Raw genomic sequence first — 27,199 nt, forward strand, 5'->3', positions numbered from 1 at the left:
TTCTTATTCTGCTCCTAAAACCCGAGTAACTTCGGACAAGTCTCTTCACCTCTGGAGTTCAATCACTTTTCCTTACGATGAAGGGAATAGACTAAATCATCATAAAGTTCACTTTAAGTATCTTCTAAGTCCCTGAAGTCACTTGTCTCTATAGCCAGGCTGGCTTATTTGTGGGAATAATTTTTAAAACTTCCAGACAATTAAAAAAAAAAACATGTTGCTGATGCTATTTGATGCTATTTATTATGCTCAAACAGATACATCTTCTGAGACCAGGAAGATGAAAGTGGCTGCTTCATAAAGTGTACAAATGGCTGAATTATTCTAGTTTCTTTTTAATAAATGAAGATTTCACAGTCCCTAAAGTGATTGCTGCTAGTTCATACATGTCATGCTGATTTATTTTCTTCACGTTACTTTACTAGAAAAAGTTTTTAGTTTTGTTTCTTTCATCTTTTTTTGTTGAGTGGGAGGTATGCTCATTTCCTATTGCTGATGGAACAAATTATGGCACACCTGGTGGCTTGAAACAACCCAATTTATTATCTCTCAGGTTAGAGGTCAGAAATCCAACATGGACTGATCCTGAGGAGTTGGCCGGTCTATTCCTTATGGGGACTTTGGAATCCAACCCTTCTCTGTATTTTCCATTTTCTGAAGACTGACTGCATTCCCAGTGCAGAGTCCTTTCCAGGTTCAGGGCCAAAAATAGGAGGGTGAGTCCTTTTGGCCCTGCATCATCTGGCATAACTCTTCTTGTCCCTTTCCATATATAAGGCCCCTAAGGCCTTAATGGGCCCACCTGGATGATCTCCTCTATTTAAGCCAGTTGGTTGTTAACCCTAATTCTGTTTTTTTTTCTTTTTCTTTTCTTTTTTTTTTTTTTTTTTTTTGGTACCAGGGATTGAACCCAGGGGTGCTTAAGCACTGAGCTACAACCCCAGCCCTTTTTTAAAATTATTTTTTATTTAGAGACAGGATTTCACTGAATTGCTGAGGCTGGCTTTGGAATCTCAATCCTCCTGCCTCAGTGTTTTAGTCAGCTTTTTCACTGCTGCATCTTAAAGACCCGACCAGAACAATTGTAAAGGAGGAAAAGTATATCTGAGGGTTCAGGGTTTCAGAGGTCTTAGTCCATAGAAGGCTGACTCCACACTCCTGGGCTCAAGGTGAGGCTAAACATCATGGCAGAAGAGTGTGACAGAGGGAAGCCGCTCACACGATGATCAGGAAGATGATCAGGAGAGAGAGAGAGAGAGAGAGAGAGAGAGAGAGAGAGAGAGAGAGAGAGAGACTGACTGACTCCACTCTCCAGATACAAAATATATACCCCATAGCCACACTCCCAATGAACCCCTTCTCCAACCATACCCCACCCACCTCCAGCTGCCTATCAGTTAATCCCATCAGGGAATCAATCCACTGATTCGGTTAAGGCTATAACCCAATCAATCCTCCTCTGAAACTTCTTACATTGCCTCACACATAAGCTTTGGGGGGGACACCATATCTAATTCATAACATTCAGCCTCCCTATCTGCTGGGATTGCAGATGTGCACCACTGCACCCAGCCCCTAATTCCTTTTGCAATCATAAATCCCTCTTCTCATGTAACATAAGATGTTCACAATTTCTGGGCTGAGGTATGGGTGCTTTGGTCTACTACAGAAGAAGGAAAGAATTCTATTAGCCTCTCTTGCAGTTCCTGTATTTTTCTTATGCCCCTGCCTTCCTCCAAGTGTAAAGTAGATGATTTTTCCCCCTTTTGGCTGAAATAAATGACAAAAATGACTAAGTTCAGCATTCTTTTAGAAATGTACAAACTCAAGATCAGTGAGATAACACAATTCTCCCGCCCCACCCAAAGATCTGGGAAGTATCCAGGACTGAAACTATGTGTTCTTTCAATCCAGTGTTCTTATAAAACATTACTCAAAAGATGTCTGTGAATAGGTACTGACTCAGTATAATTCTATTTTTATGTTTGTCACTCAAATCTTGTTTTCATGAATTTGTCCATTATTTCAAGTAATGTTCATTTATTCATGCAAATAGATTTCAAAAACTTATTTTTTGTTGATGAATGACTGACTCCATCAATCATAACAAACCTGAAAAATTTTCCTAGGTCTTGAACATGCTCAGAGATATGCAGCCTTAAAATAGGTCTTTGTCAGCACCTGTTATATACATCCCATTGGGCTCATTAAGATGATGTGAATAAATATAAAGTGTTATATCTTTGATAATTCAGGACTCATGACTTTTGGAGAGTAGAGAAGCCAAAGATGCTTTAAAGATCTACATACTAAAGCAAGAAAGAGTGGATTGATTGCTAAATTAAATGAAGCAGTCAAATGTTGGTAATGAAGTTCAGGGCAGAAGAGATCAATATGGACTGTTTAATGGTAATAGTTTATGAACTAGGTCTTTCTTGTTGGAAATAACATAGGCAAGAAATGCAGAAAGGGAGAACAGGATAATCCAAGAGATAAAATAGTATGAGGAGAGGCTTGCGGATGAAACCTAACATTGGTGAATACAGTAAGACTGCCCAGCCTTCATGTAGGGGAACTGTGGATGACAAAGTTGAAGGGAGAGAACAGGACAGTTAGTAGAGAGTTCTGAGTGCTGCAGATTGAATTTGTGAACACCAGATTCCAGGAATACTTGTTTTGCCATTTTGAATCAGTTCCATTTTTTTTCAACAAAACAAAATATCTTACTTTCATTGGGAAATTTCAGAAACACTCAATTTGGCAGAATTATATATACACACAAACACAAAAAAATGCATTATTAAAAGAATACCTAAAGTGAAACTATATACTGCATAGATTTTTTCCTAAGTGCCTGTAGAATTGAGAAACAAGGAGTGGGGATAACAGATACTGCATATTTTCCTGCCTCCTCAGTTCATGGAATCAATACTTGTGGAACCCTGTTTTGCATCAAGTGCTGTCCTCATAGAAGGGTAGTTGTCAGGACTAGGAAAAATTATCTGGAGGAAGTGATGATTTGTGAAAAATCACCTGGATGAGATAGGAACATTCCAAGAAAGAAGAGCAGATGTGCCATGGAAAATCTTTGAGGTAAGAGTAATTAAATCGGGAACACCAGCACGCAGGGTGGCCTGAAGGCTGTTAGGAGATGAAACTGAAAAGGTGAGCAGGAGGTAGGTGCTGAGGGGCCTCCAATGTTGCATTAATTACTTTGGACGTCCTAAACATTGACTAAACAGGTTCTGTGGAGCTCTGGAAGGCTCCCTGCTAAGACGGGACCATGCAGGACTATGTAATAGGAGAGGCTTTCAGCACTCCCACTGTTCAATCAAAGCTTAATGTAAGAATGTGTTTCACCTGTTTATGCTTCTACTTAGTATATGAACTAAAGCTTTCAAGGCTGTGGGGATCAGCAGCCAGTGGAGGCTAAAGGAAGCTATGCAAAAATTAGAAGATGAAATCAGGTGCATTTCAGGAAAATGGCTCTGAATCCTGAGTAGACTATTAGTAGTCAGCCTGAAGTGGCTGTGCTTCCTTCCAGGTATGTTGTCTGTGACTGGTTATTGTCTGCTGACGCCCCAACCTCCAGTACCTTCTGAGTCTGGGAAATGAATTTTCCAAAACTGCCTTCCTTAGGCATTAGCATTTTTCCACGAGAAGAGCTTGGTGATATTGAGGAGGCTGAAATGAAGCAAAAACCATTATACTCAGAAGGTCATAGAGCGTCCCAGGGGTTTCCCTCACAGCACTTTCCGGAGATTCCTGCAGCAGCTCTCACTTTACCACCCTCCCCCGTTACATCTCCAAAGTCCCTGTAATCTCCAGGTTTTCCACTCCAAACTGAAGTGGGTGCAGTTTCTCCCATCCTCTCCCACCCCTTCCAGACAGAAGTCCACTTCCCAGATCTCCCTGTGATGGGACAGACTGGAGATCCAGTGAGAGTGCTCTAGTACTTGTAGCATCCCTCACCCCATAGTCCCCAGAGTGTGAGGCAGGAATCAAATAATGCACTGGATGAGGAAGCTCATTTTAGAACATCTATGTCTATTTATGTTTTAATCTCTCCATTTAAAATGCTTTAATTTTATGAACATTTTATGATACACATATAAAATAGTGAGAGAGTAATCATACACAGCTTATAAATATATCAGAGTGCATGCATGAAGGTATTCAATTTTTTTCACTCATAGAGGTGCAAAGTTTTAAAAGTTCAAATGTTGGTGGAGAAATGGTTTCAGGAGGGGGGACGACACTGAAGGTGGAGAGCCGCCAGCAGGCTATTTTACAAGTGGCCCAGGAGAGAATTTATGGGGATCTGAAGTAAGGCAGTTGCCAGGGTAGTCCTGATTTAAGTGGTATTTAGGATGTAAAATAAATAGGGAGCAGCACTGACAGATCACCTCCAAGGAGTGAAAGAGAGGGCACTTTAAAGATGATTGCTGGGTTTGCAGCTCAGGTGCTCCATTCGCAGGGCAAAGGCCACTAGGTGCTTTATACCCTCTTGACAATTTAGAAAGACAATCATCCACCAAAAACCAAGTAGAATTCATCTTGGTAATGTGAGGGATGATATAATAGTCAGAAAAGTTTTTGCCAAATTTATCTTATAAAAGCAATAAGAGAGGATATGCTATGGTAGAGCTAGCTAATGGTCCATCAAAATCTTGTGTTGCTGGTGGCACTATATGGAGTTGTTGCTATGAAGTGATGCCCAAATGAGACCATGTGACTAATTCTTGCCAAAGAAATGTGCGTGGGTGGTGGTGATGTGTGCTACCTGTAGGCCCAAGCCTTTTAAGAGGCTGCAGTACTTCCTTCAGCTTGTCTTTACCCCTCCATCAGTGGGATGTAGACCCCAGCAAGATCCTGGGATCTGATGCAGCCACAGACAGGAGGAGTCTGCATCCCTGAATCACCTTAGGCGATAGAGCTACCCGGGTTAGTGTTTGGTGACTGGGAACACCATGTATTTGCCAGCTTTATTTGTCAGTTCCTTTAGACTACAAATATTACAAGGACCACCATATTAGAAACCCCAAAAGCATGCAATAAAGTAGCCATTGCTGATATACGCTTTCAGAAAAACAGACTACGTACAGGTTTTCTAAATGAGGGGGTCCATGTGTAGAATAAATTTGTTTGGGAGAAACCTGCATCTTTATTTTCACTAGCATTCAGCTGAAATTTAGTATTTATTTCCATTAAGAACATAGACAACAAGTTCAGGGTTATTAATGGTTCCTCTGACTTGTCACCAATGGAAAACACAGATTTCTTGCTATCACATTTAGATGTTACAGATATCTCAGAAGACCATTTATCCTCATCATTAATTCAAAACTATAGTAGCTATTAGACTGCTGCTGATCTTTTGGTTTAATGCATTAATAAAAACACATGTCACAAATTTTAAAAATATTTTGATAAATGTATTTCAAAAAATTAAAATAATCACATGTATTTTATGCATTTAAACACCTTATTCTGAAAAGAGGTACTCCACATTAAAGAATGTTTAACAGCAAAAGGAATACCTAATTTAAAATAATAGGGATGCTGCCTTCAAATTTTATATTTCTAGTTTGGTACTGACTAAGACGGGCAAAATTATAGCAGTTAAAAAAACTGCTGATATACTTGGTAATATAAAAATAATAATTTGTAATAAGTAATATGGTAGAATAAAACAAACCTCTGGATATTTGCACATTTAAACTTATGCACATGAATGTCTGTAATCTTTTTAATTGAGGGCAAACACTGCCATTTATTCCTACTAAAACTTCTTTTAGTATGTTTCTTTCTAATTCATTTATATGATTACTATACAAATGTTAAAATTCAGATGAAGTCATTTATAATACTTTTGGTGAAGATTTGATCTTCACCAAATCCTATATAACCCATGTTGATTTCCACATTATTCATGAGTCATTCTGAGAATTGGAAAATTGTTTTATTATTTATTTATTTTGAGTGTGCTGGGCCCAGTTTTTATTCATATGCCAGGCAAGTGCTCCACCACTGAGCTTCACCTCCAGCCTAGAATTTTAATTTTATCCAAATTCTAGTAATTGGTCTAAAAATAGTGTTCTTTCTGTAAAATCAAGCTTCAAAGCCTTCTTGAACTTTTAGATTCCTAAAGCAGCAGAACACACTCTGAGCCACCTACCACATAAACACTTTACTAAGAAGTCTTATTACTTATGCCTTCCAGGAACCTAAAAAATAATTTATCAAAATCAGTTTAAATCATGTTTAAATAATATCCCTATAATCAGCAGTGTCTTCCTCCAATAAAATATCCAAAAGCTGTTTCCTCAAGTGAGAAGCTTGATCAATGGTTTTCATGAGGCACTATGATCTGAAAGACAAGGGCTTTAAGATCAAAAAAGACTTGAGTTTGTATTCCTAGTTCATCACTTAAAACCTTGTGACCCTAAGTAATTTCCTTACTTTCTAAGTTTTGATTTCCTCCTCAGGAGCTGGAGATACTATAACTTACCCCATACTGTTTTTGTGAATATTAAATTAGATATTTATGTAAATTTCAACAGATAATGTGTGTGCAAAAAAATTGTTGATTTTGAATCTCCTACTGATTTATAAATAGAGTCATCATAGTAGATATGAACAACAATTGGACCTTTATAAAGACCCAGGAAAATCTCCATAGAGGGAACCATTTTGCACTAGGTAGGACTTTTTAAAACTTGGCTATACAAACACATAGCATCTGTCACTGTAAAGACTGGCACTTTTAAAAGTTCTATTTCTCTCATAGTTATATATGTACATTTCTAAAGTTCTGAGGTAGAATTCTGTTCAATCCAGTGTTTGTCTGCTGAGTTTTAATATACTTACCACCTTACCAAAGGGAAACCATTTAAAACGCCAATCAAAACTTTCCAACAATTATCTCTTGATATAGTGGCTAATTAAATCTAAAGCAGTGAGTTTGTGATTACCTAACTCAACACACTATGTATGTATAAACACCTAGTAGGAGTTTGCCTTGTATTTGTTTTGGATGTGATGAATTGTTTGTGCTGGTATTATATTTTCCTTCTCCAAGGTTGTGGTTAATTAAATATTAAAGTGTTCTGTCAAACACATCTCTTGAAGATATTTGTATTAAATAATTTTAGGGAAATGCATTTTTTGGTAATTTTTGCCTGTATAGAGGTTCACAAAATTTGTAAACATTCAGAGAGGAGATAATAAATCCAAGATTTACTGACTTCTTCGATAGGAATAGTGAGAAGTGACATGCATGTGTCATCCCTCCTAAATCTTAAAACTTCCCATGAGGAGTGTCATTAGAGGCAGAAAATAACATGCTCACAGTCAGAAAACTTAAAAATGTCAGAGTTGAGATCTAAACCCAGTCATTTTTCCAAAGCTCATTCTCTTAATGACAATGCTATTCAGCTCTTTAATTTACTGTGGTGTGTATGGATATCTGAACTCATCATAATATTTCTTTGGCATGTTGCAATATTGAGAATTTTAGAATCCTAAAACACTTGGTAAAGGTTGGAACTTTAACAAGCCTCCTGATTTCCTAAACCAAATGGAAATCAATACAGCCCACAAGCAAATTATTGGAATACATAAGAAAGCGAAAGATAAGCAGAATTCAACAACTATGAGAGGTTTGGTGACAAAGTGTCTCAACATTCTTTTCAAGGAGTCTGAAAATCTTTTATAATTTTGATTGCTGCTCCTATATACTTCCTGAGTCGTGTAAAATCAATGGGTTAAATTTGAATCTCAGATTTAGTAATGAAGTGTTGTGAATATTAAGTTATTAAGTTATAACTTAAAATATTAAGTTAACCGAGTCAGGTGTATGAGGCATTCAATTCTAGATCCTGATCTTGACAATTCTCTGAATTCTAGATTCCTGTCCCTAACTACCTGGTACATATTCCTATATTCCTCTTCAATTTCAATACATCTGAACTGAAGAAGGCTGTTCCTTACAAACTGACATCAGGAGGGCATTACCTTAGACTGTGGGCTCAATTGCTCCTGTTCTAATCCTGGCTCTGCCTCTCATTATCTGTGTGACGTTACCATCTCACCTAAATTATTCTGCTTGTTTTCTCATTTGTGAAAATGACAGTCTGTTGTTTGGATTGCTGGAAGTGGGTAGGATATGTCCTTGTTGGGCAGAAAAGATAAAGGGAATGGGAGAGATCTCTCTGAAATCTCTTTCAAAGGAAAATTAAAGCCATCACTTCCCCAAATGCCCTCCCTCTGAATACCTACTGCCTTGGGGGTTAAGTTCTAAAGTATTAATTTTAGAGAGACACCATATTCAAACCATGTCATATAGTGTAAGCAAGCAATGACTGAAATAAATAGCAAAGGGCTTGCTTTTACCTATGTTGGTAAATAGAGTGCACTGTGAACAACAGAATGCTTGAAATAGTTCCCCAAGATCAAATTAATAGTCCCATAATCTCAATTGTTTATTTTGGCATAATGTGATAGTTGCATTCCTGAGAATCTTGCAGGAGCCACAAAAAGAAAAAAAATAAAATAAAATAGGAGTTTCAGATCTATAACATTACTGTTTCACAAGGAAATTCAACAACAAAGGTGCTTTCTTAAAACCATAAATGTGTATAACTATAAAAATCTAAATATTACTGAGCATCAAATATTTTATCACATCAAAGGTATTGGCCTTTCTTTCTCTATTAGTCATTATACCATCATCAGACAGAACTTCTTGCCATTTCCATTGTCACTGATGCGCTGAATGAAGTAGAGTTGCAGTATTACTGGGAGTTTCCCCTTTCAGAGTGGGGAAGGTTCCTAATTAAGATTGCATTAAAAATAGTGATCATGTAATGCAAATGGGTAATATTATAAAAGCCTTCACTGTACTTGAAAATTCTTTTTTAGTAGAAAATAAAATATTAATTTCAAAGCCTAGCTGAATTATCAGAAATTGCTAATTAAAAGAGAAGTAGTTCACAAAGACCCAGGAACCTGGATTCTAACGCAACCTTGGACCACTTAAAGTCTCTCCAGGGCATTAACTCATGCTCTTGAATTTTTTCATCTAAAAACTAAAGGGGAGGACTAAAAAGCAGCTATAGTTTAATACCTTTTTCTTTCTCGCCTACAAAGCTACAAACTTTTTGTATAAGTTCTGTTGCTTATTTAACTTGTCCTTAAAGTTCAATTAATGTGTATATTACTATGAGGCTTATTTTCCAATCAGAACAACATTAAAATAATTATAAATTTTGGATTTTCTTTTATGATTCAGAAGCCACTTTGAATTTTGCCATGTCCTGTTCTAAGTGCTGCATAGTAACATGAAAAAATTTAACTGGTTCAGTTAACAAAAAAATTTTTTTTGTAGTTGTAGATGGACAGAATGCGTTTATTTCATTCATTTATTTTTATGTGGTGCTAAGGATCAAATCCAGTGCCTCACACAAGCTAGGCAAGTGCTCTGCCACTGAGTTACAACCTAGACCTTAACTGGTTCATTTTTTTATGCATTTTTCTATAGTTCACATATTACATGTTTTTAATTCTGTGAAGCCACAATACATTACAAACACTTCTAAAGCTCAACGGCTAACCCTTATTTACTGTTTGCTTTCATATTTCAGAGACATGGTTTCTTTTTTTATGGGACAGTAAGCACTAAATAATTGCTTGACAATAGAAACAAAATGAAACCATATTAGACTAAACACAGTGCTTTCTGGCTAAGATTTCTGACTTCTTTGCTGGTGAAGAAAAATTTGACCTCACCATATGTTTTCTGCTGCCACTTGCCTTACATTATTAGTAGCTAGGAGTCTTTCTCTCAAGATACTAGATTGCACTGTGACATTCTTTCCCAAGATGTTGTGATTTAAAAAATGGAAAAAATGATGTGTAACTGTTAGACAGTCTAGTTACTGCAAATTCATTTTATATTTGAAACATAATATAGTTTCACAGCCCAAATAGTGGCATCTAACAAAAATGATTAATAGCATGAGGAGAAAACAAAGAAGTCATTAGCAATGTATAAGGATTTCTCTTTTTAAATAGAATAATTCAAATTTTAGACATGCAGAATAGATAAGATAGGTTATTCTTTACAAAATCAGAAGGCTCTAAGTCTTTGCAAAACTAGAAGTCCCAAATTTGAGGAATTTCTAGGTAATTAGATGGTGACACCTATTGGTCAAAAGTATCATTGCAAATTATGTTTTTAAATATCAATGAGCATTAAAAAGGTTAGAAAAAGTCCTCAGTTCAAAATTAGACGTTCTTACTGCAGACTTAGTACAACCACTCTGGAATGCGTTTTGGAGATTCCTCAAAAAACCAGGGATGGAACCACCATTTGACCCAGCTCTCCTACTCCTTGGTATTTTCCCCAAAGATGTAAAAAATGTCATACTACAGCAACACAGCCACATCAATGTTTATAGCAGTACAATCAATTCACAATAGCTAAATTATGGAATCAACCCAGATGCCTTAGAATGAATTAAGAAATTGTGGTATATACATTCAATGCAGTGCTACTCAGCCATTAAAAAGAATGAAATTATGGCATTTGCCAGTAAAGGTGTGAGAATATCATGCTATGTGAAATTACTCGAACTCAAAAACTCAAAGGTTGAATGTTTTCTCTCATATACAGAAGCTAGAATAAAATAAAAAAGAATAAGATTACATAAGAATCTGATCACATATAAATTAATAGATCAGCAAAAGGAAGTCTAGTAGAGGAAGAAGAAAGTGGGGAGGATAGGAAGGAAAAGAGAAATCATGAACTGAAACTGATATCCATGCATGAACCCAACCACTTTGTATAACCATAAAACTCTAATAAAAATTAGAAGTTCTTTTCCATTTGAAATATTCATATTTTATAATCTTTAATAATTAAATCATGTAACATGATTCACATATATAGCTATTTTGCAGTTAGAAGTTTTGTTCACAAGAAGTATGTGGATGTATGTATGTATGTATTTGTGTGTGTATATATATATTCATATGTATACTCATTAAAAGGACACTCATTATTAGAATTAGATTATTTTCCACTATGAAATGGAGGAATGTAGCGGGAAGTCCAACAGCTAAAGGTAATCCCGAACTTGCCACAGCTCCTTCTGTTAGTTAGTTGGTTTATAACCAACCAAAACTTACAACTCTGAGTATCTTTTATCTAAATGATGGAAAAGGAAATGGGATTGATAACATACATGTAATTTATGGAGTTAATCATTTTTTCAGTTATCCTTAATAATACAATGTGAGAAAATTAACTATCTAATTAGGCTTTTACAAATCTTTAAGTTGCCTGTGAAAATAAAACTTTAAAAACAAAAAATAGGATTAATTTCAGAAGTGGATCAATAGTTTTGAGAGCAATAAATAATATTTGCTGCTTCTTCACTTTCCAGCCTCACCTCTAATTTTCTGGGGGGGGGGACTTGGTGTGTTCATTGTCACACACACATACACACAAAAGTTATTTTTCAATAGGCTAAAATTATTTTTACCACTTGGAGACATTATTGTTTTGAATCAATGTGGAGTTTGGTTTATCTACATAAAACTATGCTGTGGGTTCGATCTAAATTTGATTCTAAGGGAACTATAAATAGAGAGCAATTTCAAAGCCAAGTGCTCATCTATTTGAGATTAATTCCCTCTTCCAGGTCACTAATTCATGCTCCAGGGTCTCAGGAGAATTAATTTATTTCCCATGAGTGACCACTTGACTCTGAGAAGGTATTTTAACTCACCCGGGCTTAATATAGGACAAATCTTATTACTATAACTTAGTTACACTACAATAAACATACTTTCCCTTTCTCTTTCCAAGCTTGTTTACTGTGCCAGAACTATGTCTTCCTTTTGACCCTAATAGTCACTTAATTCAGTTCGGATGGCAACAAACCTTAAAATTGACAATTAAGATTGTGTGACATTGGAGATGGAGTTTGTAAAATAAATTTAAACAAGGGTAAATGAAGCCACATGCTATGTAAGCAAACGAGAAATGAATTTCATGTCCTTGTGTAATCTAATAGAAATATGGAAAATTAAAGTCTTCAAAAGTATTGTCAATTTTAACATTGAAGATCTAAGTCACATTTTAAAAAACATGAGAGATATAATAGTGATAAATGAACAGTGATCATGAACAATCAAAGGGAAAAATTGAAATTATAAACAGCTGATAAGCCATGGAGGTATTGTTTAATCCTGAATGTGTTGATTTTCCAGAGTATTCAAAGTGTGTACCCTTTATAAGTTCAGTAGGTACTGGTCTTTAATTTTTTTTTTTTTTTTTTAGTTTGGTCTTGTAAGTTTCTTACCATTAAAAACAACTACTGAACTTAGAAGATGGAAAGATCTACCTTGCTCTTGGAGAGGCAGAATTAATATTATTAAAATGACCATAATACCATACAGATTTAGTACAATTCTGATCAAAATCCCAATGGCATTCCTCATAGAAATAGAAAAAAACAATCATGAAATTCATCTTAAAAAATAAGAGATGCAGAATAACTAAAGCAATTCTTAGCAGGAAGAGTGAAGCAGGTGACATCACTATACAAGACCTATACTATACTACAGAGCAATAGTAACAAAAACAGCATGGTATTGGCACCAAAACAGACTGGTAGACCAATAGTTCAGAATAGGGGACACAGAGACTAACTCACAAAATTACAATTAACTTATATTAGACAAAGGTGCCAAAAACATGCATTGGAGAAAAGATAGCCTCTCTTCAACAAATGGTTCTGAGAAAACTGGAAATCCTTATGCAGTAAAATGAAATTAAGCCCCTATCTCTCACCATGCACAAAACTCAACTCAAAATGGATCAAGGTCCTAGGAATAAAACCAGAGACCCTGTGTCTAACAGAAGAAAAAGTAGGCCCTAATCTCCATCATGTGGGGTTAGGCCCCAACTTCCTTAATAAGACTCCTTTGGCATAATAATTAAAATCAAGAATCAATAAATGGGATGAACTCAAACCAAAAAGTTTCTTCTCAGCCAAAGAAACAATCTGTGAGGTGAATAGAGAGCCTACATCTTGGCATCTTGGGAGCAAATCTTTACCCCTCACACATCAGATACAGCACTAATCTCTAGGGTATACAAAAAACTCAAAAAGCTAAGCGCACACACACACACACACACAAAAAAAAAAAAAACCAATAAACAAACAAATAAAAAAACAACCAATAAATGAGCCAAGGATCTGAACAGGCACTTCTCAGAAGATGATATACAATCAATCAACAAATATATTAAAAAAATGTTCATCATCGCTAGCAATTAGAGAAATGCAAATCAAAACTACTCTAAGATTTTATCTCACTCCAGTCAGAATGGCAGCTATTATGAAGACAAACAACAATAAGTGTTGGTGAGAATGTGGGGAAAATGATACACTCATACATTGCTGGTAGGGCTGCAAATTGGTGCTGCCAATATGGAAAGCAGTATGGAGATTTCTTGGAAAATTGGGAATGAAACCACCATTTGACCCAGTTATCCCTCTCCTTGATCTATACACAAAGGACTTAAAAAACAGCATACTACAGGGACATAGCCACATCAATGTTTATAGCAGCACAATTTACAATAGCTAAACTATGGAACCAATCTAGATGCCCTTCAATAGATGGATAAAAAAATGTGGCATATATACACAATGGAATATTACTCAGCAGAAAATAGAATAAAATCATGGCATCTGCAGGTAGACGAATGGAATTAGAGAAGATAATGCTAAATGAAGTTAGCCAACCCCCCAAAACCAAATGCCAAATGTTTTCTCTGATAGAAGTAGGCTGATTCATAGTGGGGTATGGAGGAATAGATGAACTCTAGATAGGGCAAAGGGGTTGGAGGTAAAGAGAGGGGGTATGGGGTTATTAATGATGGTGAAATATGATGGATATTATTATCCAAAGTACATGTATGAAGACACGAACTGGTGTGAACATACTTTGTATACAAGCAGAGATACAAAAAACTGTGCTCTATATGTATAATAAGAATTGTAATGCATTCTGCTGTCATATGTAAGTAAATAATAACAATAATAATAGGAAAGAAATATATCCTCAAGACACATTGGTGAAGCCAAGAAATGTCACAAACACAGATAGTACAATGTGGCATTATTTACACTAGCAAAGACTGGAAGTAGCACAGAGCCCTATTAATAGGGAATTCATTGGTATTTGCAAAAAAATAATAAAAATAATACTTATGTGCAAAAAAACCACAACTACTTTTTGGCAGCAAATGTCATTCACATAGGGTCAACAGATTTAGCAAATAAAACAGAGTAAGATGATTTTGTAGTTCAGGTAAAACTAATTTTTTTAGTGTAAGTATGTACCACATAATATTTGGGAGACAGGCAGCATATTTCATTAAATATACTGTTCCAATTGTGCTGATGAAACAATGCTATGATTATAAAACATGTTGAACTAATCTGAAACTAGAGATCTCCTTACACCAGGTTGTTGAATCTCAGTGGGTACCAAGGCGAAGCCCCAGTGGATCCCGGTAAATCTGAATTAACTGTTTTGAAGCATCATTAAGTCACTCAGTGTGCATTTCACAACATCTATCACTGATCATCTATGTGACAGGAATCGTGCTCAAGAACCTCTACCAACAAAACTGCACGGTTTGGCAGGCACTTCCTCAAGATAACTGTGACAAGGATAGCTTTTTATTACTAAAAACCTAAAAATTCAATTTGTAGCAAAATGGCATAAAAATACAGTTGCAACATAGGCAATGAGTATGAAAGAGTTTTAAAAAATTGCTCCTGGTTTTGATTATTAAATTAGCTTCCATTTAAGTGACAATTTAATGACACAAGATCTTCATACTAGAATATATAATTTGTAACTTAAATATAATCTATATAACACAAAATTGAAGCAATTAGAGCCTCAAGTTTTATAAAGAACAAGATCAAAGCAGATTATAGCACTGCAACCTTGTCTGCTTGGCCTATTTTTGTTCCAAGAAGAAAAAGTTAGTACTACTTTCCAGCCAGTAAGTATGTTAATTATCTTTGTGTTGAGGTGAAAAATATCTGAAATAATCAACTTAAAAGGAAGTAGTTTATTTTGACTCAGTTTCAGAGGTTTCGATCTGCCATCAGTTGTCTCCATTGCTTTGGACATATGGTGGTAGGAGGGGGCAGCAGAGAAAACCTGTCTACCTATGGAAGGAACCAGGAAGCAAAGAAACAAGGGCCTGGGATTCCAGTACCCCCTTCAAGGACACACCCCCAATGACCTGATTTCCTTCCACTACACCACCTTCTAAAGGTTATACCCCTTTCAAATAGGTTGGTGATCAAGCCTTTAACCACAGGCCTTTGGGAGACATTCCAGAACCAAATCTTTCCCCTCCCAAGGGTAAGTGCCATCCTAAACTTCTAGCAGAACTTTCATTTTTGTGATTGACATTAATGGGATTGTATAGTATGAACTCTTGTGTTGGCTTCTTTTACACATCATTGTATATTAAATAGCTTCTTCCATTTTGTTGTAGTCATAAAGCATTTATTTTCAGTATTATGTAGCATTCCACTATGTGAACATGCCACAATTGATATGTTCATTCTAATTTCAATGGGCATTTGAGTAGTTTCCTACTTCAGCTATTAACATTGTGCTGGTATAGATGTTTATAGGAACACATGCCTTTGGGTGGAACCTCTGTACCCATTTCTCCTAGGTCTCTGTCTCGGTGGAATTGCTAAGCCCTATGATATATTAAGGTTTAGAACTACCAGTTTTCCAGTGTTTTTACTATTCTATTCTCCTCAAAATAGCAAATGTTCCATATCTCTGCTAATACTTTTCTTCATTTCACCCACTGTAGTGGGAAACATGCAGTGGTATGGTATGATATGATATTGTGTGGATGCACATAGTTGCAACCTGATTTAAGTAGGAAACCTACTTGGGTATATAAACCCAATGTGTGTGTGTGTATCTGCAGTGTATATTTTTTACCCAATGAATATACCCCATGTATATTCTTTCCCTGTATGTATATTCAATGACCCAATATTCATTGGCCATTTGGGTTATTTTTTATTTTTTGCCAATGTTTATATATAAAGCTTTTTTTTTTCTAATTGTTTTAATCAGCTTTTGTGTCAATGTGTTAAATATATGCAATAAGAACAACTTAGAACTAAGTTTACTTGGGGTTCATGACTCAGAGGTCTCAGTTCATAGACTACCAATTCCACTGTTCTGGGCTCAAGGTAAGGCAGCACATCATGACAGATGACAATGGAGGAAAGCTTCTCAATACATGGTCAGGCAGAAGGGAGCACAACATCCCCACCCTCCCCCGGTTTCAGGGCACATCCCAAGTGATCCACTTCCTCCAGCCTTATCCCACATGCCAACAGTTACATCCAGTGGATCCAAACTAGGAGGAACCAATCAGGTCACCACTCTCATAATCTAATCATCTTACCTGTGAATATTCTTGCATTAATAGGAGCTTTTGGGGGACATCTCATCCAAACTGTAACACCAATTTTATGATTTCTTGATATATCTTGAATGAGTTTTTGTTGGATATTTTATATTGCTGGGTTGATGGATGTGTTTATATATCCAATTGTTAGTTGCCTTCACCTTCATGAGTCTTTGATGTATTAAAAGCTTAATTTTACTGTAATTCATCAAAACCTTCCCCTCATTTGGTTATTAGAAAAGTTTTGTCTACTCCAAGGTCACTAAGTTTTATTTTTACCTAATTGCTTTAAACTTTTCACATCTACATTAAGCCATCCATTTGGAAGTAATTTTTGTGTATGGTGCAAGGTAAGAGTAAAAATATTCTTTTCTTGTATGTATATTCAATGACCCAGGAGGATATTTTAAAAAGATCACCCTTTTCTCACTGCACTGCAGCGTTACCTTTGTTATCAGTCAAGCAATCATTTATGTGCTTTCTACAGCAGTAACACGTTTTTAAGTGATTATAGTAATTTTCAGTATAATTGGAAGTCAAACACTCAAAGCCTTTATCTAAGTCCACTGGATAATGAAGTAACAGGCTACATATATCCCATTGACAAAAAGAATGGAGGGCAGACAAAAATCTATGTAAAGTTTAAAATGCCCAGGTTAGTAATCAGAGGATGAGAATAAAAGTTACTGTTTCATGTTCAGTGGTATGCTTCAGTAGGGAATTGAGATTCCTAATTTCTAGGTATGGGAGACAAAATTTTAAAAAAACCCAAATCAAAACCCCAAACAATTGTATACTAGTATACAACAAAGTACTATTCAATATAAGGGAGGACTTATGAGGGTGCAGTAGCAGAAAAGGGTTCATGAAGTTGGACTCAAACAAATCCTTTCTTTAATTGATTTGGGTCTGAATAAAGAATTATCTGACTCAGAATGTACAGAGTGCATAAGTGGACAAACCCTGCTTTGGAATAAGAAACCAGTCGTGAGAAGAGAGAACAGAACTGGAACTACAAGCAGAATTTTGTTCAAATATAAGTGATGGAAATCAAGAAAGACATTTTTAAATATGAAGCCAGAGAACTTCTGTTTGAAGTATAACATTCTATAATTGAATTTTTTTTGTGTTTGTGTGGTGCTGGGGATTGAACCCATGGTCTTGTGCATGCGAAGCAAGCACTCTACCAACTGAGCTATATCCCCAGTCCTATAACTGAATTTTTAAATAAATGTTTCAGTAAATTTTCAAAGAAATTCAGAGCAAACAGGGTTCAATGAAATAAATTTCTAAGTGAAAGATATAGAGCAGCCAGTATTAGTTAACCCTGAAGTTTTTTCAGATTATATTCTGCCTCTTTGATATTTTTAATTGGATACTTACTAGATTCTTGATAACCATGAAGAACAAATATAGAAAGGAAATATATGTAAATAATGGAATTACAGCCCAGTTCTGCTGCAGGGTTTCAACACTAGATGTGACCTTTGTACATTGTTTTCCAATTTTGTTCTTTAAAATCTAAGTGATATGGATCAGATTATCTGAAAGACCCCTTTTCAACATTTAACTATCATACCAAAATTTCCAAGTTCCTATAAAAATAAATTTTACAATCCTCCACTTTTTTTTTCATTGACAGGTTTAATATCAATTTTAATGTTTAAATCTTATTTTTAAAGGTAGAGAATTAATGTTTATGTGGAAAATTTACAAATTCTTTGTTATACAGTCCTGATCAAATTATCATAAAAAAACTGATACTTGAAATGTTTTTCTTACAGAGTACATAATAATCAAGCACTTTCTATTATTACCACTAGCAAGAGTTCTACTTCCTGAATCCTGCCATAACACTACAAGGGAAAAAAAAATTACTGGCAGTTACTGCTTACCATGCTATTTGTTTCTGGAAATCTTGTTAGAAAGTCAAGATAATAAAGGGAGTCTCAGCACCATGTAGTCTCTTCCCCATACAATACAGTACATAGATATGGACACCTAGGAGTAAGTATCATTTCAACCAGTAGATGGCACTTTAGAATGGTTAAAACAAGTTTCAACCCATGGCACAAAGAATGTGCAATGTAGCAGATGTCTGAATAAAAGAAGCCAGACACAAAAGGAAACATATGGGTTCAGATATAAAAATCAATTTATGCAATAGAGGTTATCTTTAGAAGTAAAATGCCTGGAAGGCAGCAGGATAATCCTCTGGAGCACTTGATGTTTGGTGTTTTTAACTGGGTGCTAGTTACAGATGAAAGCTTTTCATATACATGTGTATATGCATGTATACATGTATATATACATACACACTTTAATAAATTGTTTTCAAAATGTTATGGAAACCACATTTTTCCCATAATGAATACAAACTTTGTAACTTTTACTGTTTCAATTGCGGGCAATAGTTATTATATCAAGCTACAAGTTAACTAAGCAAAGAGTTTTAAATCAAAGTTGGTGATCTTCATGTACTCCTTTTAAAAACAAAAATTTAATTACAAAAACAAAAGACAAAGAAAAATATAAAGTTTCTTTCAATTATTTCAGTTGGTAGAAATTGTTTTTTTCCCCCTGAGATTTGTCTATTTCTATTGGCAAAGCCTTGCATATTAAAGATGATTCCTTTAAAGTTTATAGTGCTGTAAAAACAAGTTCTGTCACAAAGGCACTAAAGTAACGAGGCTGAAGAAATGTGATTCAGCAGCAGAGGCATAGTTTTATCTGAAAATAAAATGTATTTATCTGGCCCAACTCAGGAGTTAAGAATTTTTTTTTTAAAGTGTGTATAAGAATGAGATTCATATGCTTTTTTTTTTATACATCAAGATGTATTATCTTTATTCTTTTTTCCTCCCCATGTTATTTCAAAGTAATACTTAGATTAGTTTGAGAATGCTTAACAAATAAAGAAAAAAGAAAATTAGAAAAGTCTACAACGGATGTAGAATTCTCATTTGTATTATTAAAAACAACTTTGAAAATTAATACTGTAGCTACTTTAAAATCTTTTAAGAACTAAGTTTTAAAATATTGCAATAAAAGAACACATGCCATAATAAGCAAATATATAATTTTTTGAAAAAAATAATTAAAACTAAGGCTTTTTAATAAAGGGGAGAACTAATAATAAGAGACCAATCATACCATGATTATGTGTTAACTCCCACATTTGTACAATGTGGAAGTGCTCCACATATATTCAATGACAATATGAATAATTAACATTTGTGATCTTAAAATCCCAAATCACTTGCCAGTGTTGTAAATCCATAAACGTTGAAATAAATACCTGGAAATAAGTATATTTCCAAAATTGTAGTCTTTGACAGTTTATATTGTTTAATCAATTACAAACAAATAAAGCAGCAAATAAAATGACATTATTGCTAGTTTCCACTTAGTTTCTTCATAATATGGCTATCTGGTGTTGCATTAGTGAAGATACTTCCTACAACCACATGGGTACCCCAGAGACTATGACGGATGACTTTACAGCAGCCAAGATCATCAACAGTAAATCCTAAATATCGGTAACGTTCATCTGTTTCAAAAAGAGTGCTGTTTGTATATGGTCCAAAAAACTAGAGGAAATAAAAAATGAAATCATATTTTCATTAGGAAAAAATAAATTATAGTAATAATTTTTTATGAAAATATGAACACATTCATTTTAATACCCCACATATTTACAAAATCAAATAAAAAATAAAAAGGTCATATGCGATACCTAAACTGTCCTAACACCTGCTTCTCTAATACCTGTGTATTCTGAAAATATGAAGTGAATGTTCTTAGCAAATTTCATGTTACTTAGAATCAGATAAAAACTTTGAAGATAAAATAAACTTTATGAGAATCAGCTGATTCACTTTCATCATTGTCAAGATAAGAAAATTAAAGCCTAGATCAAACTTTTCTATTTTTAGTCTATATTACATCTTTGACTTTGAGAAACAGCACTACATATCCTAAGATTAAAAAACTGATTTTATCACCACTTGTAAATGAAAGAAATATTCAGAATTTAAAATGAGACCACAATTTTGGGTCAGTATTGTCTTCAAAGCATAACTCTAAATACCAATTTCCAAAAAGTTACTTCTCTGGATCGTTAAAAATATGTTCTTTGCTTCTAAAAATAATAATTTCTTCCTTAAAGAAATCAGACAATATTAATTTCTAATTTTCAGTTTATAAACAGTAAATATACTAATATAAACCAAATTTTATGCTAATAAAGGTAAAAATTAATAACTGTCTTCATTTTTAATAATTTTGTAGTAAAAATCATCTTACTTCACATGATATGACATTCAAAATGTATTTAATTACTCACTGCCAAACCAGATGATGGGTCGATAAAGTCAGCCCAATAGCCTTCAGCTCGAAGAGCATAGCAGATTTCCTTAGCACCATTAATGAACTGCATAGAGAAACACACAAAGAATGCTTTCAATATAGTCTTCACCAAAGATCATTTTATTTTTTAACAACTTCTTAAAGGAGTATCTTCTGCTTTGCATAAAGGGCTCAATAAGAATAAAATGATAATTAAATTATAAAGTCATAATATTTTCACCATTTCAAAAGATCAATGGTCAATACAATAGTTTTATTTCTTTTGAAGCTTAAATTCTGTATTTTTTTCTTCTACCTTATTTCCTACTTTTTGAAATACTACTAATCAGTCTGCACTATTAATTCCTAAATTTGTGATAAATTATGAAGTTGCTATCTTGTATCAATAAGGAGACTAGAAATAGGAATGAAAAGGAAAATAAAATATAATGAAAAAATCTAAACCATTCATTAGTTTGAGTAAGTTATTTTAAAACATTACTTGTTTGTATGTTCTTCAACACATACTTCCATCTAAAAAGTTCTGAAATATTTCTGAAAAGGTACAGAAAAGTAATTGAACTTGATATACGGGGAAGAAGGGTAACTGGGATACTTTCTCTTCATTATACACCCCGTGTATCTTTTGTATATTAACTGTATATATTTTGTATATTAAACTTTTGTATCAAAATTTTGGCCTCATCATCCTAATTTCTATAATGTCTATATTAACTTTATAAAAAATGTAAGCAGTGAAAATATTATAATGAATATTTAGTCTAGATTACATGTTGAAGAAAAATCATAAATGTTCAAAAGCAATGGCATAATTCCACTTTTAGCTACAACAGAGTAACAAGTACCAAATAGTGCTAAAAACTACACAAAGCAACGATTTTTAGACCCTGAATAATAGATAAAATTGTAGTCGTTGAAAGGAGGAAATCAAATTAAGTAATTTCCAAAACTGCTCTAACCTGTCTAGGGACTTTTTTTTTTTTTTTGGCCAAAAGAAGGGAAAAAGAAATGGAGACCAAGCAATGCAATGGTGTCACTCAGCTAAGTAGGTGCAAAGTAAGAGTTCTGGACTACTGAAACACCTGAAATTTTTAAGGGAGAATAGTAGAGATGATGGGATACACAAAGAAGGTTCCTGAGCAGCCTACAAAGCAATTCATCCCAGTTCCTTAGCAAAGGGCTGAGCTATGTAAAGAGAAGGCAAGATTCTTTGAGGCATGGCAGAGGCTGTTAGTTGTAGGGTTCAGAACTGATGTGATACCTAGGGTCATGCATGAATATGAATTCACATAAGAAATCTGGATTTCTTGATCACCAAGAATGAAGAGACCCCACTGAGCACCTCTAGTCTATTTAGCTAAAATACTCAAAAGTCTAAGACTTAGGAATGTAGGTATATCCTAAATTAGACACTAGCAAGCTAAAGTCCCATAGCCAAATCCTGATACCTGTTTTGATTAAAAGTTCTATGGGAACACAGCCACATCTATTCATTTATATATTGTTGTTTAAGGCTGCTTAAACATTAAGGCAGAACTGAGTAGTTGAGATTCAGTGACTGACAATACCTACAAAACAGAAGACTCCCCATATGAGGTTTTACTTTCTATTGTTTCAGTTACCTGCAGTCAAGCACCTTCCAAAAACATTCAATGAAAGAATTCTAGAAACTTTAAGTTTTAAATTGCCTGACATTCTTAGTAGTGTAATAAAATTTCCATCATGTCTGGGATGTGAATCATCCTTTTTGGTCCAGCATAGACACTGTGTATACTACCTGCGTGTTATTAACTGAATACCTGTCTTGATATCACAAGGTATCACAAGTGATTGTATACAAGTAACTGTTACTTTACTTAAACATGTCCCCAAAGTGCAAGAATAGTGATGCTTAGAATTAGAATATGTCAAAGAGAAACCTTTTTTTTAAAAAAAGTTGCTTTGGTACTACACCAGATCAGACCAAACCAGAACGGAGTTATTCAGGCCAGGGGCCACGTGTTACTAAACTAACTTTAAGACAGGCTAGTTTTCAAAAAAAAAAAAAAAAAGTCAGGAGCTACACAACCACCAATCTTAAGAGTCCTCATTTATACAAGTCAGCATAAGATGGTCCCCTGTCTTAACCCTACGGGGAAAATAACTATGAAAGGACCAAGCTGCTGCTTCTCTCATTCCTAGATTGTGCTTTATTCAGTCCTTTTCTGTTGACAGAGCCAACCTTCTCTGCTCAGATCATTGGAAGCCTTGTTCTATTTTATAGAATAAGAAAGCCAATTAGATCTTTAAACTGTTAAATTTGGTCGAGGCTGTCTCCATGCCTTAAAATTCCAATTAACGTCCTAAAACCAATTTGGTACAAAAATAAACTGAACTACCAAATTAGAAGTTTACTTGGTAACAAACAGCTGAGTATCAGCCAATCACAGGTTACCAATCATGTTCAAATAAGATTCAGAGCTGTCATAAGCTGTATTTGGATCTCACTTCTATTTTCTGTCTCTAAATACACCCTGCTTGCATGACTTTTCTGAACTTCTAATTCAGAGGGCTGCACTATTCCTACATCTTCTTTGCTTAAGTTAACTGTTAAATTTATGTCAAAAGTTTTTCTTTTTTAGAAAACTAAGTTAGTTGTAATTTTGTTTTTTGACAACCCCAAAATTTGTTGCCCGAGGCATATCACTTATTTTCCCACCAATACCTACTTGTAAAATAATGACAAACATTAAAGTAACATTATATTCTCTAGATTATTTTCCATACTTAAATTTATTGATACAGTCCATTAACCTTCAAAATTCTTAAAAATAAAATCATTATAATACACTTCAATTTAATGAATGTGCCATGACTAAAAACTACAAAGGTTGAGTAAAACAATGCAATCAAATATTTACAAGGATTAAAAAGAGAATTCCACATTATCAAAAGAATCAGTTTTTCTCTTAACATTTCTGTTCATCAACAGCAAACAGTGACATCTTCTAGAAAAAATAAGAACAAGTTTAAACCATAAAACATCTACTTGGAGAGTAAGCAAGGTGTGGTTCCAAAATAGTCACTAACATATATCAATCAAAATTATCTGTTTCTTTCGTAGAAAACGAGATGGTTTTCAGTCATAAATTATAAATTTCAAGATGAAGCAGGTTCCATTTCAAAGCCCTGCAATTTATTATAGAAAACCAATTTAGAACTATACTGGAGTCAGTATCAAATTAGGTTTACAACTTTTAACTGTTCCAAAATTGGGCCTACTAATGCAATGCACTTGTAAGAGATCTCTAACAGCTCAGTAACAGCGATGATAAGTATATATTTATGAAGCATTATCTTAATATGTAAACAAATATTATTGCTAGTTATTGCCTTTTAAACTCCATCTAAATTCAAATCATCTTAAAATCAGAGGCAATGCCTTGTGCCTCTCCTATAATTTCCTTTGTTAATTAATACATGATTAGTATATTCAAAATTGTTAAAAGATTAAATGAAATTTATTAGAAGGTTCCAAGTGGGACATTTAAGTATAGTTATTATCATAAAATACTGTTGAATATGTAAATGGTAATATATTATTACAAATGAAAAGAGCCATACATCCAACCCTAAAGAAAAAATAATTCCTGACATCAACCATGGGAGTTGGTAAAGATTTTTCAACTCATTAGCTAATGTGAGCAAGTGAGTTATTCTTAACCTGGCATACAAGCAGAGGAATATTCTTATCTATCTTGTAGAAGAAATGATAAAATTCAATATCAAACTCTTAAGACAAATAAATGCACAGTTTTAAATTACTAGACTTGAAGTTACAATTCATCACCTCCTGGACTGATAAAAAAAAATGCTAAGGTCCAGTTAAGCTAGAGTGACAGCATATAAACTAGGACAATGGTTTTGGTGGGCAAATTGACATTATTTACCAAAATTTAAAATGTAAATGCCTCTTAATTCAGGAATTATCTATTTAGAAATTTATGGATATTAGATTCATTAAAATATATGTAATAGATTTTCACTGGTGTGTTGCTGGTAATAGCAAAAGTTTGATTTTCATCTAAATCACACAGGAAATTTTAGAATAATTTTAAAAAAATTTATGGTTTACTTGTATAATGAAATACTATAAAGATTCTACAAAAAATGAGCTATATCTACATATAATGGTATGGGAAATTATTAGGTTAAAAGCTAAGGTAAAAAAATGTTGTATTTGTATACAGTATTTATTGTGCTATTTTACAGTTTATTGCTACTATTCTTGGAGATTGTTGGGGTAATTTTCATTATTTACTTAACATGCCTTACAGTGGAGAATGGGAGCAGATGAAAGGAAGGGGCAAAAAGAAAAAGAGTATAAAGAGTTTCAAAAAAGTTGTTTTGTACTACCTTTTCCAAATTTCCTAAAACAGATTTAAATTTCAGAAAAATTAAGGAAAGTATTGAACAGAATCTAAGTTTTTAAAAAATACTAATGACAAAAAAAAAAACTTGCAGCTTTTTAGTTCTTAGAAAAAGATGTTTAGTATTGAAATGTTTCAGAGAATGAACAAAGACTGGAAAACACATTTTAATACACCATTTTAATGGTATTTAAGTTGGACCATGAAATTAAATTGTTAGTAATTAAGAAAATTACCTTTTCTAAGAGCATTTCTCTTTCAAGTTCTACCTCTTCACTCCAAACAGTCATATCATTCTTAGTTTTCTGCGTTACAGTCAGAATCATTAGTTTGCTATTAGCTACTTCTGGAAATAGTGACTCAAAATCTACAAATAAGAATAAAAATCCAAGAAGAAAATAATTTGCTTTAAAAAAAGATGTAGTTCATAAATATAACACTTCCTTAGAAAAATTATGCTTAAGTTAAATTATTTTTACTAAGTTATTACAAATACACTTTATTTTTGAAAAGAATAAAGTGAACTTATCTTAGTTCACTTCTATTTTTGTTGGACAAGTTGAAACATTACTGGCGACAATTCTGGAGGGTAAGTAGAACTACATGCTATTGCTGTTAATAAAAATTTTCAAATAAATTTGTTATTTAGATTTGTCTCCATTATATATTAGTTCATGAAATTACAGATCTAATAATCATGCAGGAGTATAAATGACAAGTTTTAGGTAAAAAGCATGAGATCTGATTTTGGAGGACATTTGAAAGCCTTTATCTTAGACATGCAATCATTTCCAGCCAGACACACTAATATTAAGACACAGAGCATTATAGTTCCTTTGGAGTACATTACTCAATGCATTACAAAATCAGTAATATTACCTTAACCGTGTTAGTGTTTCAATATATGAGGTGTGACATACCTCTTTGAAGCAATTCTGGACATGTCTGGATTGCACACTCCACTCTGGCACTTTCAAAATAAGTTTCTGCACTGTTAATTTCTTGTTCAACCGGTCCATCATTACCCTATGGGGACCAAGAATTATAAGTAAAATCTGAAGTTCAAATACAATAATATATCTGTTAAGAACTCATCTGGTTAGAAAATTTTAAAAAAATAATTTTTATTAGAAGGTATATTTTGTGGGTGGGATGTTAATACAGATAGAACCTAGGGGTGGGCCTTCTACCACCTAGGGTAAGACAGGTTCTTGCTAAGCTGCCCAGCCTGGCCTCAAACTAAGTTATCCTCTTGCCTCAACCTTTCCTATAGTTGGGATGACAGGCTGGGCTACCACACTTAACTGGTAATAATTTCTTATATACTCAAAAAACTTTTCTCCAAGATGAATCGATGATCTGAACCTTTGAAATTCTGAATAAAATACAACAAAAATATGCTGCTGATATTCTAGGATATGATATGAAGAAAATTTGGATGAAAAACTAAAATGCCATGTTTATACCTTAAAATGTTATGTCTTCTGGTATTTTGTGATTATATCTAAGTATATATTATTTTGTTCAATAATCTACAAAATTGGGATAAGAACATTAACTTAAAAGTAACATGATTAAATAATACAGCCCCTCCCACAGGTAGGGCTTAGAGGTCTTTATTAAACTGAATAGGTCTAGCACTTTAACAGGAGCAGGCACTATAACGGTTATTTAAAAAAAAATAAATAAATCCAGTCTTCTTTGACATATCAAACCTAGTAAGAGGAAGAAACAATGAAATAAATGCAATTTCATATGAAAAGTGACACAAGATTAGAAAGATTAAAGATTAGGAAGAAAGTCTTCTGGGGCAAAGAGAAGGAAAAAACTTGCTTTGCTAGGAGAAATCAGATAAAGATTGAAATTGTCATTTTTGAGG

At 34.0% G+C, this 27,199-nt stretch overlaps 1 protein-coding gene across 22 annotated transcripts in view; it reads right to left on the bottom strand.

Moving 5' to 3' along the window:
- Mmadhc (metabolism of cobalamin associated D) overlaps positions 1-27,199 on the bottom strand; it is a 100,103-nt gene that overhangs the window by 64,648 nt on the left and 8,256 nt on the right. For 20 of the 22 annotated variants that reach the window (XM_078017386.1, XM_078017387.1, XM_078017376.1 and 17 more), the window contains 3 exons: positions 26,241-26,346; positions 25,557-25,687; positions 20,889-20,975 (listed from right to left, as the gene is read on the bottom strand). In XM_078017386.1, the coding sequence (XP_077873512.1) occupies positions 20,889-20,975; positions 25,557-25,687; positions 26,241-26,346 (324 nt within the window). Of the gene's footprint in view, positions 1-3,621; positions 3,685-18,680; positions 20,134-20,888; positions 20,976-25,556; positions 25,688-26,240; positions 26,347-27,199 lie in introns of those variants that run through there. The other 2 variants (XM_078017390.1, XM_013366324.4) reach the window with 2 other exon arrangements.

The sequence above is a fragment of the Ictidomys tridecemlineatus genome, chromosome 7 (genome assembly GCF_052094955.1).
Source record: "Ictidomys tridecemlineatus isolate mIctTri1 chromosome 7, mIctTri1.hap1, whole genome shotgun sequence".
NCBI classification, from domain to species: domain Eukaryota; kingdom Metazoa; phylum Chordata; class Mammalia; order Rodentia; family Sciuridae; genus Ictidomys; species Ictidomys tridecemlineatus.